The sequence below is a fragment of the Lucilia cuprina genome, chromosome 4 (assembly GCF_022045245.1).
Source record: "Lucilia cuprina isolate Lc7/37 chromosome 4, ASM2204524v1, whole genome shotgun sequence".
In the NCBI taxonomy this organism is placed as follows: Eukaryota; Metazoa; Arthropoda; class Insecta; order Diptera; family Calliphoridae; genus Lucilia; species Lucilia cuprina.
Window position 1 is genome coordinate 94,136,640 of NC_060952.1, and position 19,889 is coordinate 94,156,528.

At 30.6% G+C, this 19,889-nt stretch overlaps 1 protein-coding gene across 1 annotated transcript; it reads left to right on the forward strand.

Moving 5' to 3' along the window:
- Window positions 1-2,968: 2,968 nt before the first annotated feature.
- LOC111685230 (pachytene checkpoint protein 2 homolog) lies at window positions 2,969-4,778 on the forward strand. The gene is made up of 3 exons (XM_023447480.2): window positions 2,969-3,161; window positions 3,217-3,388; window positions 3,698-4,778. Exons 1-3 carry the CDS (start codon window positions 3,100-3,102, stop codon window positions 4,748-4,750), a joined length of 1,287 nt encoding a protein of 428 aa, XP_023303248.2. The 5' UTR covers window positions 2,969-3,099; the 3' UTR covers window positions 4,751-4,778.
- Window positions 4,779-19,889: the final 15,111 nt, after the last annotated feature.

Consider the following 19,889-nt stretch of genomic DNA (forward strand, 5'->3'; position numbering starts at 1 on the left):
CGATCGGTATACTTTAAGGTGGGTATTGGACCAATATTTTTGTATGTTACAAACATCAGCACAAACGTATAATACCCTCCTCACTATAGTGGTGTAGGGTATAAAAATTCGAAGTTATTGCTTAAAAGCGTACAGGGACCACATAGTTTTGGCAACGGTACTAAACGCCACACGAGATACAGGTGATTAGTCATGACTTAATCTTTTACGGAACTGATTCAGATAGAATTTCTGCAACTTAAATTGAGAATGGGAACAATATCTTTAAGCAATACAAACTCTAAATTAAACCCATTATACTCCAACCGCTATAACACTGTAGTCTATAGATATTTTGTATTTTTTAATAATCAAGAAAAAACTAACAGGAAATTAACACAATTTTTATAATAATAGTAAAAAAAGTAAATAATTTTAACAATAAATAAAAGAACTTACTTGTTGCCACAAAAAAACGCACAAATATTCATTTTATTGCTTGTTTTAGTTAGTTTTATGAAAAAAAAAACAATATAAAACACACATTTTTTATATGTTGAACAAAGAAAAACTATAAATTTAATTGAATTTTATAAAATATTTTTAATTAAACCCCTGCTAAACAGAAGCCTTATTTATATCTTTTATATTTTTAATTTTTCATACAAAAAAAACACTTCAACACTAAATTCTATATTTATTTGTTTTATAATTACTTTTCTTTAAAAATATCACACTTTTTGGCAAATTAAATGGTTTATTTACTGATTTTTTTTAAATTTATTCAACAATTGTCTCCAAAATATTAAGAAAACTTATGTGATAATGACACAACAAAAAACAACTGACAAATGTAAACAAACAAAAGAAAAATAGAATAGCGGTAAAAAATACAAGGTTGCCAATTAGCTACAATTAAACTAAGTAGGGGGAACATCGTTTTTATGCATAAATGTGGGACTTTAAGGCTAATTAGTATTTTTTTTTTTTTTTTTGTTTAAACTAAATATTAACCCACTTATGTATATAAAAAAAATTCTTAACCCTATTGCGATCCACTTGAATAGGTTTGAGGCATTTTATTTACTCATTATTAAGGTTGACATAACAATTTAAATTTCTAGTTTTTTTTTCAAAACAAATCATTTATTTAACCAAAAATAAATCTTCTCATTTTATAAGATGAACAAGTTTTTATATATTATTTGACTTATTACTTAACAATTGTTGGTTTTATTTATTTGAAAATATTTTTCTCGTTTTCTTATTAGAACAAAATTGAGTTTATACAGAAAGCCACAACAACAAAAAAAAACGAAACAGTAATAAAAGAGTATTGGAATCTTGTTAGACCAAAATGGATATTGTATTTTAACAATTTCTATTTTAGAGTCCTGCTACATACTCAACAATATGTTTAAGTACATAGTACATATTATGTATGTCCATATAACATGTCAATAAAGAAATCGTTCAAATGCTTGAAAAATTAATGCAACACACATACATCTACGGAAGAAAATAAAACTGCGTATAAAATCTTCAATAATATAAGAAAATAGAAAAATTTTATAAAATTGAAAAAAACCAGTAGGATCATATGATACCCTACATCGGATATGAGTACATTTAAAGTAAGATCGGGAAGGTTTTTTTACATATCTACATATAAATTTTAGTTGAGATTTAACAAAAAATTATATATGACAAAGTTTTAACCTGAATTTTCGGAATAATTGCTAAGTGGGTTGGACATACTTATAATTACAAAAGCACATAGTGACAAAATTACAAAGTTTCATGAAAAACGGGTGTATAGACCCTACAATAGACATTGATTTTAGCGGTTATTACCCCATATTTTTGGGCGTTTCAACTACCAACACCATCACATTATACATTTTTAAGAATAGAGGTCTAGGGTATAAATTCAATCTAACCAATCTTATGAAAATAAGATTTTCTCTGCTTCCAATATAAAAAAATACTACAATGTTTTTTTTAAATAATAAAAAATACTTTACTTTCTCTATATTTTTCTGGCTATGAAGCTGATATGTCTGCTTATTTAGCTTCCGGTCTAATGTAATACATTTTCTATATTGTATTTGACACTTTTTTTCTACTCAACGCAAAAAGTATTTTACAATTTTGTTTCGTAAATATGAGCAAATGTCATATACATTTAAAATTTTGACAGTTTATGTTTTTTTAGGGAAGGCAAAGGAGGATTTCTGCTGGTGAGAGGTCACAAAAATTCATATATTTTTATATAAACAAGTTGGGTAGTGGGTGCTCTTTTTTAGTAGTTTTTAGAGCATAAAGAAGAACATCATATTTCTAGTCACGTTCAAAGCATAAATGTTGAAAATTTTTCAATTTTCAATTTCTTACAAAATGTCTTTGCAAAGTGTATAGAAAATAAAAGCAAAGTACTTATGGTTGTACCACAGCAACTACAACTGGCATATTCGTTTTTTCGCATATTAAATGCAGAAATAATGTTTTTAGTTCATTTAAGTGTTTTCGGGTACTTTACAGTTTCCTGGTATTGCGTATAAGTTTAAATCGTTTGAAAAATATGTCTTGCATTTAAGTAGAATTCATATTTAACAAGAACATTTAGTTAGGTGACAAATTTTGGTCTGTATATAATTTTAAAAGGACTTTTTTTAGTGGCAAATATAAAAAATTATTGACAAATAATACGAAGCAATAAAAAACTATAGGTAGGTAATAATAAATGAATTTATATACAGTTTAAAAATTTAATAAATTACCTTAAAAAAAACTTTCATTGAACCAGTTTCTTTCTAAAATACTTAAATTAGTTTTTTTAATAAAATAACTAATAAATTAACCTTTAAACGCTAAATATATTTAAAAATAACGCTTCCCTCTTCAAAACAAAACATTTAAACTCAAAAAATAGCAATCTGGCAATATCCTTCAAAACTGTCACTGATCTACGCTCAATTTTGATAAACAGATGGCAGCTCAAAAATGGCGGCGAATTTTTGTAAACAAAACAAATCAAAAAAAAAATTGCAAGCATTCAAACGAATTTGCAAATTAATTAAATTTTAATAAAAATTACATAGAAAGCTAAACAAAATAATTATGAAATTATTGGCCTCAAAACGTGCGGTTCACGTAGAAGTGTGTTTAAAGCAATTAACGGGGTAAGGAAAAGTAAAACAGGAACTAAAAGAAAATAATAGCAATTTTTTTATTTAGACGCCTGGAACAGGTACAAGCTTTATTGGAAGAACCTTTAAAGGATTTATTAAGTAAAAAACAATTGCCTTTCAACGATAGCATTAAGTTTCAAAAGGAGGAATTGGAAAATGAGGTGTTGTACAATGTGGAAAGTGTCCTGATGGAATGTGAGTCGAAGCAAGAAGGACAGGTAAGTGATTATTGTTTTTTACCAAAATGGACAAGAATAAGTCAACATATGTAGGTGTCTGTTAAAAACACGGTAGGGCCTAAACGAGTGGAGCTAAAGAGCTACAGTATTACACAAACATACAAATACTGAGGACGTTTATTGAGTTTTGTTAATGAGACATTCATGTGATTCCCTTAAGTAATTTACAATAACCGGTTTGTTGTGAAATTTTACCAAAAGAAGCTAATATGAACCACAATCTCTGGAAAACTAATCATCAAACCATTTAACTACTTACTTAATTAGCTGTTTTTGTTTTATTTCCAGTTATCTTCCCCTGACGATGCTGAATACTATGTATTCCACTTTTATTGGCCACAAAGACGTGACATGGAATTGGAAATGTTTGATAATGACGGTGGATCAGGCGGCGGTGATGATGATTCTAACTCTGTACCCTCCTCCAATCATTGGATTTTACCTTCTCATTCCTTCGAAGGTCTTTGGCAGCATTTAATCTATGACAAAGGTCTCAAAGAGAAACTCTTAAGATTTGCCATCTCAGCATTGCTATTTTCTCAACATAATGTCAACCATAATATAATATCCTGCAATCGTTTAATACTGTTACATGGTCCACCCGGTACTGGTAAGACTAGCTTGTGTAAAGCTTTGGCCCAAAAGTTATCTATAAGATGTCGTTCAGTATTTAAACATACACACCTCATAGAAATTAACTCGCATTCGTTGTTTTCCAAATGGTTTTCCGAAAGCGGTAAATTGGTTATGCGTTTGTTTAGTAAAATCAAAGAAATCATAGCAGATCGTCACAATTTGGTCTGTGTACTCATCGATGAGGTAGAATCTTTGGCCTATGCTAGAGATTGTATGTCGGGTCAAGAACCCAAAGATGCCATGCGTGTGGTAAATGCTTTATTAACACAATTGGATAGCATTAAAGAGCATCCTAATGTCCTTATATTGGCTACTTCCAATTTAGCCGATACCATAGATTTGGCTTTTTTGGATAGAGCTGATATTAAGCAATACATTGGCTTACCTAATGAACTGGCCATTAGGAAAATCTATGAATCCATGCTCACAGAATTGATGAGAGTGGGTTTGTTGGAGTCTTCTGATTCTTTTCAAGCTGAAGATAAACATGAGGGATCACTTAAGGAACTGGCCAAAAGAAGTAAAGGTCTTAGTGGTCGTACATTGAGAAAACTACCGTTTTTAGCTCATGCTACCTATTGCTTTAATATGGAATTTGATTGTTCTCAAAAAATAATAATGGCCGACTTCTTAGATTCTTTGCTGGAAGCGTTAGAAAAATATCATCAGGATCAGCAATTAATGAAATCAAATAAAAATGTTTAAAACACAAAAATTAATTTTTTTTCTCTATTTCAATTTCATTCGCAAAATTTGTCCAAACGTATTCTAAACAAATATTAATCATTTCTTTTTTGCTTGTTTAGTCATCATTTGGTATATTGGTGTTGACTTTTAATTGTAACAACAATGTTTTCGATTTTAAATTTGATTTTTTTATTTCACCATATTTTTTACATTATCACACATACATACATACATACCCACATAGAAATTTGTCTCCCACTAAATCAATTTTTTCATCCGACTATTTACTTAGTAAATTTTCCAATTTTTTGTACGTTTCATTCCTATTTTTGTGTTAAAATGAATATTGTTGGGTTCGTTCATACTTTTTGTTTATTACACATCCATTTAAATTCTATAACATTTGGAGTTATTTGCTTTTTTCACAATTTAGGACAAAATAATTGTTATAGAATCATTGATTGTGAACGATGATTTACGACCAAGTGTTGAATGGGATTCTCTTAGTTTTTTCTTGTTTTGCTTAATGGAAATAATTTGAAATAAAATGTAGCAACTTAGTTAAACATACATACGTATTTGCAAATTGTGAAGGTTTTTAGTTTTGGTCAATTTCTATTAAAAATAGAAAGGGGTTGGTTGACTTTTTGGCTCGAAATATCGATTTTTCATAAAAAGTGAAAGTGATCACAGATTAAGCTTGTTTTCTCAAAAAACCCAATATTTACTGAGTTATAAGGGTTTTTAGGTTTGGTAAACTTTTCGGATCAAAATATCGATTTTTCATAGAAAATGGAAGTGATCACCGACTAAGCTTGTTTTCTCAAAATACCCAGTATTTAGTGAGTTATAAGGGTTTTTAGGTTTGGACGACTTTTTGGCTCAAAATATCGATATTTCATAGAAAATGGAAGTGATCACAGATTATGCTTGCTTTCTCATAAAAGCCAGTATTTACTGAGTTATAAGGGTTTTTAGGTTTGGTCGAACTTTTGGCTTATAATATCGATTTTTCATAAAAAGTGGAAATGATCACAGATTAAGCTTGTTTTCTCAAAAAACCCAGTATTTACTGAGTTATAAGGGTTTTTAGATTTGGTCTACTTTTTGGCGCAAAATGTTGATTTTTCATATAAAAGTAGAAGTGATCACAGAATAAGCTTGTCTTCTCAAAAACCCAGTACTTACGAAGTGATCACAGATTATGCTTGTTTTCTCAAAAAACCCAGTATTTACTGAGTTATAAGGGTTTTTAGGTTTGGTCAAATTTTTGGCTCAAAATATCGATTTTTCATAAAAAGTGGAAGTGATCACAGATTAGGCTTGTTTCCTAAAAAAACACTATTTACGGAGTTATAAGGGTTTTTATGTTTGGTCGAATTTTTGGCTCAAAATATCGATTTTTCATAAAAAGTGGAAGTGATCACATATTAAGCTTGTTTTCTCAAAAAACCCAGTTTTTACGGAGTTATAAGGGTTTTTAGGTTTGGACGACTTTTTGGCTCAAAATAAGAAAATGGAAGTGATCACATATTAAGCTTGTTTATTCAAAAAACCCAGTATTTACTGAATTATAAGGGTTTTTAGGTTTGGACGACTTTTTGGCTCAAAATATCGATTTTCCATAGAAACTGGAAGTGATCACAGATTAAGCTTGTTTTCTCAAAAAACCCAGTATTTACTGAGTTATAAGGGTTTTTAGGTCTGAACGACTTTTGGCTCAAAATATCGTTATTTCATTGAAAATGGAAGTGATCGCAGACTAAGCTTGTTTTCTCAAAAAACCCAGTATTTACTGAGTTATAAGTGTTTTTAGGTTTAGTCGACTTTTTGGCTCAAAATATCTATTTTTCATAAAAAGTGGAAGTGATCACAGATTAAGCTTGTTTTCTCAAAAAACCCAGTATTTACTGAGTTATAAGGGTTTTTATGTTTGGTCGACTTTTTGGCTCAAAATATCGATTTTTCATAGAAAATGGAAGTGATCACGGATTAAGCTTGTTTTCTCAAAAAACCCAGTGTTTACGGAGTTATACGGGTTTTTAGGTTTGGACGACTTTTTGGCTCAAAATATCGATTTTTCATAAAAAGTGGAAGTGATCTCAGATTAAGCTTGTTTTCTCAAAAAAACCCAGTATTTTAGATTTGGACGACTTTTTGGCTCAAAATATCGATTTTTGATAGAAAATAAAAGTGACACAGATTAAGCTTGTTTTCTCAAAAAACCCAGTATTTACGGAGTTATAAAGGTTTTTAGGTTTGGACGACTTTATGGCTCAAAATATAGATATTTCATAGAAAATGGAAGTGATCACAGATTAAGCTTGTTTTCTCAAAAGACCAGTTATTTACTGAGTTATAAGGGTTTTTATGTTTGGTCGACTTTTTGGCTCAAAATATCAATTTTTCATAAAAAGTGGAAGTGATCACCGATTAACCTTGTTTTCTCAAAAAACCCAGTATTTACTGAGTTATAAGGGTTTTTATGTTTGGTCAACTTTTTGGCTCAAAATATCGATTTTTCATAAAAAGTGGAAGTGATCACAGATTAAGCTTGTTTTCTCAAAAAACTCAGTATTTACGGAGTTATAGAGGTTTTTAGGTTTGGTCGTCGTTTTGGCTCAAAATATCGATTTTTCATATAAAGGTATAAGTGATCACAGAATAAGCTTGTTTTCTCAAAAAACCCAGTATTTACGGAGTTATAAAGGTTTTTAGGTTTGGTCGTCGTTTTGGCTCAAAATATCGATTTTTCAAAGAAAATGGAAGTGATCACAGATTAAGCTTGTTTTCTCAAAAAACCCAGTATTTACGAAGTTATAAGGGTTTTTAGGTTTGGACGACTTTTGTCTCAAAATATCGATTTTTCGTAGAAAATGGAAGTGATCACAGATTAAGCTTGTTTTCTCAAAAATCCCAGTATTTACTGAGTTATAAGGGTTTTTAGGTTTGGACGACTTTTTGGCTCAAAATATCGATTTTTCATAGAAAATGGAAATGATCACAGATTAAGCATGTTTTCTCAAAATACCAAGTGTTTACGGAGTTATAAGGGTTTTTATGTTTGGTCAACTTTTTGGCACAAAATATCGATTTTTCATAAAAAGTGGAAGTGATCACAAATTAAGTTTGTTTTCTCAAAAAACCCAGTATTTACTGAGTTTAAGGGCTTTTATGTTTGGTCGACTTTTTGGCTAAAAATATCGATTTTTCGTAGAAAATGGAAGTGATCACAGATTACGCTTGATTTCTCAAAAAACCCAGTATTTACGAATTTATAAGGGTTTTTAGGTTTGGACGACTTTTTGGCTCAAAATATCGATTTTTCATAGAAAATGGAAGTGATCACAGATTAAGCTTGTTTTCTCAATAAGCCCAGTATTTACTGAGTTAGAAGGGTTTTTAGGTCTGAACGACTTTTTGGCTCAAAATATCGATATTTCATAGAAAATGGAAGTGATCACAGATTAAGCTTGTTTTCTCAAAAAACCCAGTATTTACTAAGTTATAAGGATTTTTAGGTTTGGACGACTTTTTGGCTCAAAATATCGATTTTTCATAGAAAATGAAAGTGACACAGATTAAACTTGTTTTCTCAAAAAACCCATTATTTACTGAGTTTTTAGGTTTGGTCGAATATTTGGCTCAAAATATCGATTTTTCATAAAAAGTGGAAGTTATCACAGATTAAGCTTGTTTTCTCAAAAAACCCGGTATTTACTGAGTTATAAGGGTTTTAGGTTTGGTCGAATTTTTGGCTCAAAATATCGATATTTCATAGAAAATGGAAGTGATCACAGATTAAGCTTGTTTTCTCAAAAAACCCAGTATTTACAGAGTTATAAGAGTTTTTAGATTTGGACGTATTTTTGGCTCAAAATATCGATTTTTCATAGAAAATGAAAGTGACACAGATTAAGCTTGTTTTCTCAAAAAAATCAGTATTTACGGAGTTATAAAGGTTTTTAGGTTTGGTCGTCGTTTTTGGCTCAAAATATCGACTTTTCAAAGAAAATGGAAGTGATCACAGATTAAGCTTGTTTTCTTAAAAAACCCAGTATTTACTGAGTTAAAAGGGATTTTATGTTTGGTCGATTTTTCATGGAAAATGGAAGTGATCACAGATTAAGCTTGTTTTCTCAAAAAACCAGTTATTTACTGAGTTATAAGGGTTTTTAGGTTTGGTCGACTTTTTGGCTTAAAATATCTATTTTTCATAAAAAGTGGAAGTGATCACCGATTAACCTTGTTTTCTCAATAAACCCAGTATTTACTGAGTTATAAGGGTTTTTATGTTTGGTCAACTTTTTGGCTCAAAATATCGATTTTTCATAGAAAATGGAAGTGATCGCAGATTAAGCTTGTTTTCTCAAAAAACCAGTTATTTACTGAGTTATAAGGGTTTTAAGGTTTGTTCGACTTTTTGGCGCAAAATGTTGATTTTTCATAAAAAGTGGAAGTGATCACAGATTAAGCTTGTTTTCTCAAAAAACCCAGTATTTACTGAGTTTTAAGGGTTTTTAGGTTTGAAAATAGAAAATAGAAGTGATCACAGATTAAGCTTGTTTTCTCAAAAACCCCATTATTTATAAGGGTTTTTATGTTTGGTCGACATTTTGGCACAAAACATCGATTTTTTATAAAAAGTGGAAGTGATCACAGATTAAGCTTGTTTTCTCAAAAAACCCAGTATTTACTGAGTTTTAAGGGTTTTTAGGTTTGATCGACTTTTTGGCTCAAAATATCAATTTTTCATAGAAAAGTGGAAGTGATCTCAGATTAAGCTTGTTTTCTCAAAAAACCCAGTATTTACGGAGTTATAAGGGTTTTTAGGTTTGGACGACTTTTTGGCTCAAAATATCGATTTTTCATAAAAAGTGGAAGTGATCACAGATTAAGCTTGTTTTCTCAATAAACCCAGTATTTACTGAGTTAGAAGGGTTTTTAGGTCTAAACGACTTTTTGGCTCAAAATATCGATATTTCATAGAAAATGGAAGTGATCACAGATTAAGCTTGTTTTCTTAAAAAACCCAGTATTTACTAAGTTATAAGGATTTTTAGGTTTGGACGACTTTTTGGCTCAAAATATCGATTTTTCATAAAAAGTGGAAGTGATCACCGATTAAGCTTGTTTTCTCAAAAAACCCAGTATTTACTGAGTTATAAGGGTTTTTAGGTTTGGACGACTTTTTGGCTCAAAATATATTTTTTTCATAAAAAGTGGAAGTGATCTCAGATTAAGCTTGTTTTCTCAAAAAACCCAGTATTTACTGAGTTATAAGGGTTTTTAGGTTTGGACGACTTTTTGGCTCAAAATATCTTTTTTTCATAAAAAGTGGAAGTGATCTCAGATTAAGCTTGTTTTCTCAAAAAACCCAGTATTAATGAGTTATAAGGGCTTTTATGTTTGGTCGACTTTTTGGCACAAAATATCGATTTTTCATAAAAAGTGGAAGTGATCACAGATTAAGCTTGTTTTCTCAAAAAACCCAGTATTTACTGAGTTATAAGGGTTTTTAGGTTTGGACGACTTTTTGGCTCAAAATATCTATTTTTCATAAAAAGTGGAAGTGATCTCAGATTAAGCTTGTTTTCTCAAAAAACCCATTATTCACTGAGTTATAAGGGCTTTTAGATTTGGACGACTTTTTGGCTCAAAATATCGATTTTTCATAAAAAGTGGAAGTGATCACAGATTAAGCTTGTTTTCTCAAAAAACCCAGTATTTACTGAGTTATAAGGGTTTTTATGTTTAGTCGACTTTTGGCTCAAAATATCGATTTTTCATAAAAAGTGGAAGTGATCACAGATTAAGCTTGTTTTCTCAATAAACCCAGTATTTACTGAGTTAGAAGGGCTTTTATGTTTGGTCGAGTTTTTGGCTCAAAATATCCATTTTTCGTAGAAAATGGAAGTGATCCCAGATTAAGCTTGTTTTCTCAAAAAACCCAGTATTTACTGAGTTAGAAGGGCTTTTATGTTTGGTTGAGTTTTTGGCTCAAAATATCAATTTTTCGTAGAAAATGGAAGTGATCACAGATTAAGCTTGTTTTCTCAAAAAACCCAGTATTTACTGAGTTATAAGGGTTTTTAGCTTTGGACGACTTTTTGGCTCAAAATATCAATTTTTCGTAGAAAATGGAAGTGATCACAGATTAAGCTTGTTTTCTCAAAAAACCCAGTATTTACTGAGTTTTAAGGGTTTTTAGGTTTGGACGACTTTTTGGCACAAAATATCGATTTTTCATAAAAAGTGGAAGTGATCACAGATTAAGCTTGTTTTCTCAAAAAACCCATTATTCACTGAGTTATAAGGGTTTTTAGATTTGGACGACTTTTTGGCTCAAAATATCTATTTTTTATAAAAAGTGGAAGTGATCTCAGATTAAGCTTGTTTTCTCAAAAAACCCATTATTCACTGAGTTATAAGGGTTTTTAGATTTGGACGACTTTTTGGCTCAAAATATCGATTTTTCATAAAAAGTGGAAGTGATCACAGATTAAGCCTGTTTTCTCAAAAAACCCAGTATTTACTGAGTTATAAGGGTTTTTATGTTTAGTCGACTTTTTGGCTCAAAATATCGATTTTTCATAAAAAGTGGAAGTGATCACAGATTAAGCTTGTTTTCTCAATAAACCCAGTATTTACTGAGTTAGAAGGGCTTTTATGTTTGGTCGAGTTTTTGGCTCAAAATATACATTTTTCGTAGAAAATGGAAGTGATCCCAGATTAAGCTTGTTTTCTCAAAAAACCCAGTATTTACTGAGTTATAAGGGCTTTTATGTTTGGTAGACTTTTTGGCTCAAAATATCGATTTTTCGTAGAAAATGGAAGTGTTCACAGATTAAGCTTGTTTTCTTAAAAAAACCCAGTATTTACTGAGTTATAAGGGTTTTTAGGTTTGGTCGACTTTTTGGCACAAAATATCGATTTTTCATAGAAAATGGAAGTGATCACAGAATAGGCTTGTTTTCTCAAAAAACCCAGTATTTACTGAGTTATACGGGTTTTTAGGTTTGGACGACTTTTTGGCTCAAAATAGAGATATTTCATAGAAAATTAAAATGTTGATTTTTTATATAAAAGTAGAAAATATCGATTTTTCGTAGAAAATGGAAGTGATCACAGATTAAGCTTGTTTTCTCAAAAAACCCAGTATTTACTGAGTTATAAGGGTTTTTAGGTTTGGTCGACTTTTTGGCTCAAAATATCGATTTTTCATAGAAAATGGAAGTGATCACGGAATAGGCTTGTTTTCTCAAAAAACCCAGTATTTATTGAGTTACAAGGGTTTTTTGTTTTGGTCGACTTTTTGGCTTAAAATAGAGATATTTCATAGAAAATGGAAGTGATCACAGATTAAGCTTGTTTTCTCAAAAAACCCAGTATTTACTGAGTTATAAGGGCTTTTATGTTTAGTCGACTTTTTGGCTCAAAATATCGATTTTTCATAAAAAGTGGAAGTAATCACAGATTAAGCTTGTTTTCTCAAAAAACCAAGTATTTACTGAGTTATAAGGGTTTTAAGGTTTGTTCCAATTTTTGGCGCAAAATGTTGATTTTTCATAAAAAGTGGAAGTGATCACAGATTAAGCTTGTTTTCTGAAAAAAACCCAGTATTTACTGAGTTATAAGGGTTTTTAGGTTTGGTCGACTTTTTGGCTCAAAATATCGATTTTTCGTAGAAAATGGAAGTGATCACATATTCAGCTTGTTTTCTCAAAAAACCCAGTATTTACGGAGTTATAAGGATTTTTAGGTTTGGACGACTTTTTGGCTCAAAATATCGATTTTTCATAAAAAGTGAAAGTGATCACAGATTAAGCTTGTTTTCTCAAACATCCCAGTATTTACTGAGTTATAAGGGTTTTTAGGTTTGGACGATTTTTTGGCTCAAAATATCGTTTTTGATTAATCATGTTTTCTCATCAAACCCAGTATTTACTGAGTTATAAGGGTTTTTAGGTATGAACTATTTTTTGGCTCAAAATATCGATATTTCATACAAAATGGAAGTGATCACAGATTAAGCTTGTTTTCTCAAAAAACAGTATTTACTGAGTTTAAAGGGTTTTTGAGTTTGGTCGACTTTTTGGCTCAAAATATTGATTTTTTATAAAAAGTGGAAGTGATCACAGATTAATATTGTTTTCTCAAAAAACCCATTATAACCCGAGTTATAAGGTTTTTTCATAAAAAGTTTAAGTGATTACAGATTAAGCTTGTTTTCTTAGAAAACGCAATATTTACTGAGTTATAAGGGTTTTTAGGTTTGGTCGTCTTTTTGGCTAAACTTCGGTCTGCTTTAATGACTAATTGCTATTAAGATAATTTATTTATTGAAATAAAATGCTTAAAGGCCATTATTCAAGTAAACAACATTCAAATGGGCGCATACTTGTGATATATTTCTCTAGAAATCAATTTTTTTTATATTTTTTGTCGGTTACGAACAATTCTATGCCAACACGGATTTTCTATTTTTCCTTCTAACAAGATAGTCCTTTTTAAAGCAATTATTTTTTAGACAATTTTACTCTTTTTTGCTTTATAGTTATTATTGTTGCTGTTTGGAACATAAAAAATAGTTATCGTGTGGTAAAAACAGGAAAGAAAAGAAAACACCATAGATGGTTAAAAAAAAGTAGAGAAACATTATGGCATCGTTTGCTTTTTTAAAATAGAGGTGAAGGGATAATACGGGATGTTAAACCAAAACACAGTAACGGAAATAACTGTCATTCAGTGGCATATCTTTTTAAAGTTTACGAGTTAATATGTGTGTGTGGCTAAGTTTAGTGTTCAATATTTTTCTCTACTTTTATGTTTTGCAATGTCCTCGCAAAATTTCGTATTCATTTCTCGTTTGTTGTTTTTCTCGTATGCTTTTGTTTTTTATCGCAGCAACAGGATATACACACAGACACTTGCAAACGTTAACATTTTGGCATCGTTCATCATTTTGGATCACACAACAACAATAAAAATGGAAATAAAATCAAGTAAGAAACTGCCGTAGGATATGGACATTACATATAACCTTACATCGGGGAACCCAGTAAGGAAAATCCGTTATAAATTCCGATCCTTCAATAAGAGCTACAACTTTTCTGGAACTGAACCAGAACTAGAACTGAATTAGAACTGAACTAGAACTGAACCAGAACTAGAACTGAACTAGAACTGAACTAGAACTGAACCAGAACTAGAACTGAATTAGAACTGAACTAGAACTGAACTAGAACTGAACTAGAACAGAACTAGAACTGAACTAGAACTGAACTAGAACTTAACTAGAACTTAACTAGAACTGAACTAGAACTGAACTAGACTTGAACTAGAACTGAACTAGAACTGAACTAGAACTGAACTAGAACTGAACTAGAACTGAACTAGAACTGAACTAGAGCTGAACTAGAACTGAACTAGAACTAGAACTAGAACTGAACTAGAACTGAACTAGAACTGAACTATAACTGAACTAAAACTGAACTAGAACTGAACTAGAACTGAACTAGAACTAACAAGAACTGAACTAGAACTGAACTAGAACTGAACTAGAACTGAACTAGAACTGAACTAGAACTGAACTAGAACTGAACTAGAACTGAACTAGAACTGAACTAGAACTGAACTAGAACTGAACTAGAACTGAACTAGAACTGAACTAGAACTGAACTAGAACTGAACTAGAACTGAACTAGAACTGAACTAGAACTGAACTAGAACTGAACTAGAACTGAAATAGAACTGAAATAGAACTGAACTTGAACTAGAACTGAACTGAACTAAAACTAAACTAGAACTGTTGTTTTATGCAAGAACAAACATATATGGCTAAAATAACTTAGTAAACATTTCTGAGATTATGGCACCAATAATGTTTACGTTACAAACATCAGTACAAACACATAATACTCTTCCTTAATAGTGATACAGGGTATAATAATGCAATGCAAAATCCAACAACAAACAAACAAAATTGTTGAAAAAAGAAGTTCAATACTACACATTGAAATCGATGATGATACCTCCAATTCTCTAGGAATATAAGCAGTAATATATGTATGTGTGTGAGTGTGGTCGTTTGTGTTGGCATGTATTTGTATAACGGTGAAAAAAAACCAAGAAGAAAAAAACTTGTAAATAAACACAGGCACCAAGCCAATTAGTTGACTAAAGACAGCAACGGAAATGACGCTTGCTGTATTCAAGTACCACCCAATCATCATGCCAAGCATGCCTTACTGCCATCCTGTCGCTGCATGATTTTTTTTCTATTTGTACTATTTGTCACAAATCGATAGGGGTTTGTTTTTAGTTGCCATGAATGTGCCCGTACGTTTTTCGTTCAGTTATACAAGTTGGTTTAATACCATAAAAAAAGAGGAGAATCACAAATATAAACGGAACTTTTAGCAGGATAAATGTCTAGGGAGTACGAAAATTCTTTAATTTAATTCATTAGCACGTGACTGGGATGAATTGCAAAAAAAAAAATTGTCGTATTATTATTTTTATTTTTTCTTCAAATTAAAGTTTATGTGTTACAGTAAATACAAACATTTTCATTGTATGTATGTAATTGTTTTTATTTTTTTTCTTGACTGGCCAATATAAGAAAATGTTTTTATTTTCTTGTACCAATTTTGGCGTGGGTAAAGGTTAATTGATTTTTTCACTAGCCACAGCAGAAAAAAGGAGAAGTTTAAATTACATGTTGTATACTAAAATAACTTATAATTGTATTTTGAAATCCAAGTTAAAGTTTTTATATAAGACAAATTAAGACAGAATATTCCAAAAGGCAAACAACTTTTGGGTGCTGTGTATTTATCACAACGTTTTGGTTTAAATGAAGGGTCATTTCTGATAATTTGAACTTCTTTAAGGAAATGATTCCTCTATTAAATACATAAGTAATTAGTGTTGTAGGAATGTATGTGGAAAGGTATAAGTTATTTGTATTTGAACTATTTGAGTTTTATAGTTCTTAATATGATTTATTTATGTACTTTATGTCTAAAATTGATGAACTAAATCACAACTAATTAGGTTCCATCGTAACCTCGGGCAAAATAGCAAAAAAAGAAAATAAGAATTTCTACATGAAATCGAAAAATGGGAGACTCAATCAAAACAAGTAAAGAAAGTATGAACGAGTATATTTATTCCTGCAGTTAGGAGTGACTAGTGATTGACTATTTACACTAATTCAGTTAGATAGATAGATAGATAGATAGATAGATAGATAGATAGATAGATAGATAGATAGATAGATAGATAGATAGATAGATAGATAGATAGATAGATAGATAGATAGATAGATAGATAGATAGATAGATAGATAGATAGATAGATAGATAGATAGATAGATAGATAGATAGATAGATAGATAGATAGATATATAGATAGATAGATAGATAGATAGAGATAGATAGATAGATAGATAGATAGATAGATAGATAGATAGATAGATAGATAGATAGATAGATAGATAGATAGATAGATAGATAGATAGATAGATAGATAGATAGATAGATAGATAGATAGATAGATAGATAGATAGATAGATAGATAGATAGATAGATAGATAGATAGATAGATAGATAGATAGATAGATAGATAGATAGATAGATAGATAGATAGATAGATAGATAGATAGATAGATAGATAGATAGATAGATAGATAGATAGATAGATAGATAGATAGATAGATAGATAGATAGATAATAGATAGATAATAGATAGATAGATAGATAGATAGATAGATAGATAGATAGATAGATATATAGATAGATAGATAGATAGATAGATAGATAGATAGATAGATAGATAGATAGATAGATAGATAGATAGATAGATAGATAGATAGATAGATAGATAGATAGATAGATAGATAGATAGATAGATAGATAGATAGATAGATAGATAGATAGATAGATAGATAGATAGATAGATAGATAGATAGATAGATAGATAGATAGATAGATAGATAGATAGATAGATAGTGTTATATATTATTGATTTATTTAAAATGTACTTTATTAATTAATATTGCAACTATGTTGTTAAACCCTTTTAATACAACTATGTCATTGAAGTTTAGTTTATCTATTCTTTTATAAATAAAGTCAGTCTCAATCAATCCTTAAATGCGTGCATTTCAAACATAACAATTGGCGACGAGTAAAACAGAACTTTAAATTAGTTCGTGTATATTTGTATGTGTGTAAAAAAAAAAAAAAAAATATATATATAAACGGCAACATGGCCGAAATGCAAGAACTTTTAAAACAACAGCAGGAATTTACACAGAATTTACTAAAACAACAGCAAGTTTGGATGCAGTCGTTCATGCAAAATTTCCCTGGACCAAGTTCTTCAGGAAATATGGACCAGCAAATGGTGCCAGCTTTTCATAGTTTCGACAAGGATCGCCAAAATTGGGACTCATACTTGCAGCAGTTAAAACAACATTTTTTAGCGTACACAGTGTCATCTCCAGAAAAACAAAAATCATTTTTTTTATCGTGGATAGGAACTGAAATGTTTGACTTGTTAAAAAATTTATTTGGTTCCTCAAATCTTGAACTGCAAACATTTAGCATGTTAACGGAAAAGCTAACGGAACATTTTAAAGTCTCACATCACATTGTTGCTGCTCGATATGAATTCTTTAAAAAGAAATGAGAAACAATCAAACATACAAAGAGTGGGTTGCAGACCTGCGTGGTCTTGCAAGAGAGTGTAAGTTTATTTGCAGTTCCGAAGCATGCTCAGCAAGTTTCGTTGACGACATGATACGTGATCACATAATTGTCCATACACCTCATGATGCAGTCAGAGCAGCATCTTTACAGAAGCAGCAAGCAACGCTGGCAGATGTTCTGCTCATAGCAGAGTCGTTCGAGTCAACAACAAAAACAGTAGCTGTTATTAAAGAGAATATAAACGATGACGTAGAAAATGGAAGTGATCACATATTCAGCTTGTTTTCTCAAAAAACCCAGTATTTACGGAGTTATAAGGATTTTTAGGTTTGGACGACTTTTTGGCTCAAAATATCGATTTTTCATAAAAAGTGAAAGTGATCACAGATTAAGCTTGTTTTCTCAAACATCCCAGTATTTACTGAGTTATAAGGGTTTTTAGGTTTGGACGATTTTTTGGCTCAAAATATCGTTTTTGATTAATCATGTTTTCTCATCAAACCCAGTATTTACTGAGTTATAAGGGTTTTTAGGTATGAACTATTTTTTGGCTCAAAATATCGATATTTCATACAAAATGGAAGTGATCACAGATTAAGCTTGTTTTCTCAAAAAACCCAGTATTTACTGAGTTTAAAGGGTTTTTGAGTTTGGTCGACTTTTTGGCTCAAAATATTGATTTTTTATAAAAAGTGGAAGTGATCACAGATTAATATTGTTTTCTCAAAAAACCCATTATAACCCGAGTTATAAGGTTTTTTCATAAAAAGTTTAAGTGATTACAGATTAAGCTTGTTTTCTTAGAAAACGCAATATTTACTGAGTTATAAGGGTTTTTAGGTTTGGTCGTCTTTTTGGCTAAACTTCGGTCTGCTTTAATGACTAATTGCTATTAAGATAATTTATTTATTGAAATAAAATGCTTAAAGGCCATTATTCAAGTAAACAACATTCAAATGGGCGCATACTTGTGATCTATATTTCTCTAGAAATCAATTTTTTATTATATTTTTTGTCGGTTACGAACAATTCTATGCCAACACGGATTTTCTATTTTTCCTTCTAACAAGATAGTCCTTTTTAAAGCAATTATTTTTTAGACAATTTTACTCTTTTTTGCTTTATAGTTATTATTGTTGCTGTTTGGAACATAAAAAATAGTTATCGTGTGGTAAAAACAGGAAAGAAAAGAAAACACCATAGATGGTTAAAAAAAAGTAGAGAAACATTATGGCATCGTTTGCCTTTTTTAAAATAGAGGTGAAGGGATAATACGGGATGTTAAACCAAAACACAGTAACGGAAATAACTGTCATTCAGTGGCATATCTTTTTAAAGTTTACGAGTTAATATGTGTGTGTGGCTAAGTTTAGTGTTCAATATTTTTCTCTACTTTTATGTTTTGCAATGTCCTCGCAAAATTTCGTATTCATTTCTCGTTTGTTGTTTTTCTCGTATGCTTTTGTTTTTTATCGCAGCAACAGGATATACACACAGACACTTGCAAACGTTAACATTTTGGCATCGTTCATCATTTTGGATCAACACAACAACAATAAAAATGGAAATAAAATCAAGTAAGAAACTGCCGTAGGATATGGACCATTACATATAACCTTACATCGGGGAACCCAGTAAGGAAAATCCGTTATAAATTCCGATCCTTCAATAAGAGCTACAACTTTTCTGGAACTGAACCAGAACTAGAACTGAATTAGAACTGAACTAGAACTGAACCAGAACTAGAACTGAACTAGAACTGAACTAGAACTGAACCAGAACTAGAACTGAATTAGAACTGAACTAGAACTGAACTAGAACTGAACTAGAACAGAACTAGAACTGAACTAGAACTGAACTAGAACTTAACTAGAACTTAACTAGAACTGAACTAGAACTGAACTAGACTTGAACTAGAACTGAACTAGAACTGAACTAGAACTGAACTAGAACTGAACTAGAACTGAACTAGAACTGAACTAGAGCTGAACTAGAACTGAACTAGAACTAGAACTAGAACTGAACTAGAACTGAACTAGAACTGAACTATAACTGAACTAAAACTGAACTAGAACTGAACTAGAACTGAACTAGAACTAAACAAGAACTGAACTAGAACTGAACTAGAACTGAACTAGAACTGAACTAGAACTGAACTAGAACTGAACTAGAACTGAACTAGAACTGAACTAGAACTGAACTAGAACTGAACTAGAACTGAACTAGAACTGAACTAGAACTGAACTAGAACTGAACTAGAACTGAACTAGAACTGAACTAGAACTGAACTAGAACTGAACTAGAACTGAACTAGAACTGAACTAGAACTGAACTAGAACTGAAATAGAACTGAAATAGAACTGAACTTGAACTAGAACTGAACTGAACTAAAACTAAACTAGAACTGTTGTTTTATGCAAGAACAAACATATATGGCTAAA

What these genes read in the sequence shown, in the direction of transcription:
- LOC111685230 (XM_023447480.2), top strand. Translation starts at nt 3,100, where the DNA reads ATGAAATTATTGGCCTCAAAACGTGCGGTTCACGTAGAAGTGTGTTTA. An exon ending in TGTTTAAAGCAATTAACGGG is followed by an intron (nt 3,162 to 3,216) that starts GTAAGGAAAAGT and finishes TTTTTTATTTAG; the next exon opens with ACGCCTGGAACAGGTACAAG. An exon ending in AGTCGAAGCAAGAAGGACAG is followed by an intron (nt 3,389 to 3,697) that starts GTAAGTGATTAT and finishes TTTTATTTCCAG; the next exon opens with TTATCTTCCCCTGACGATGC.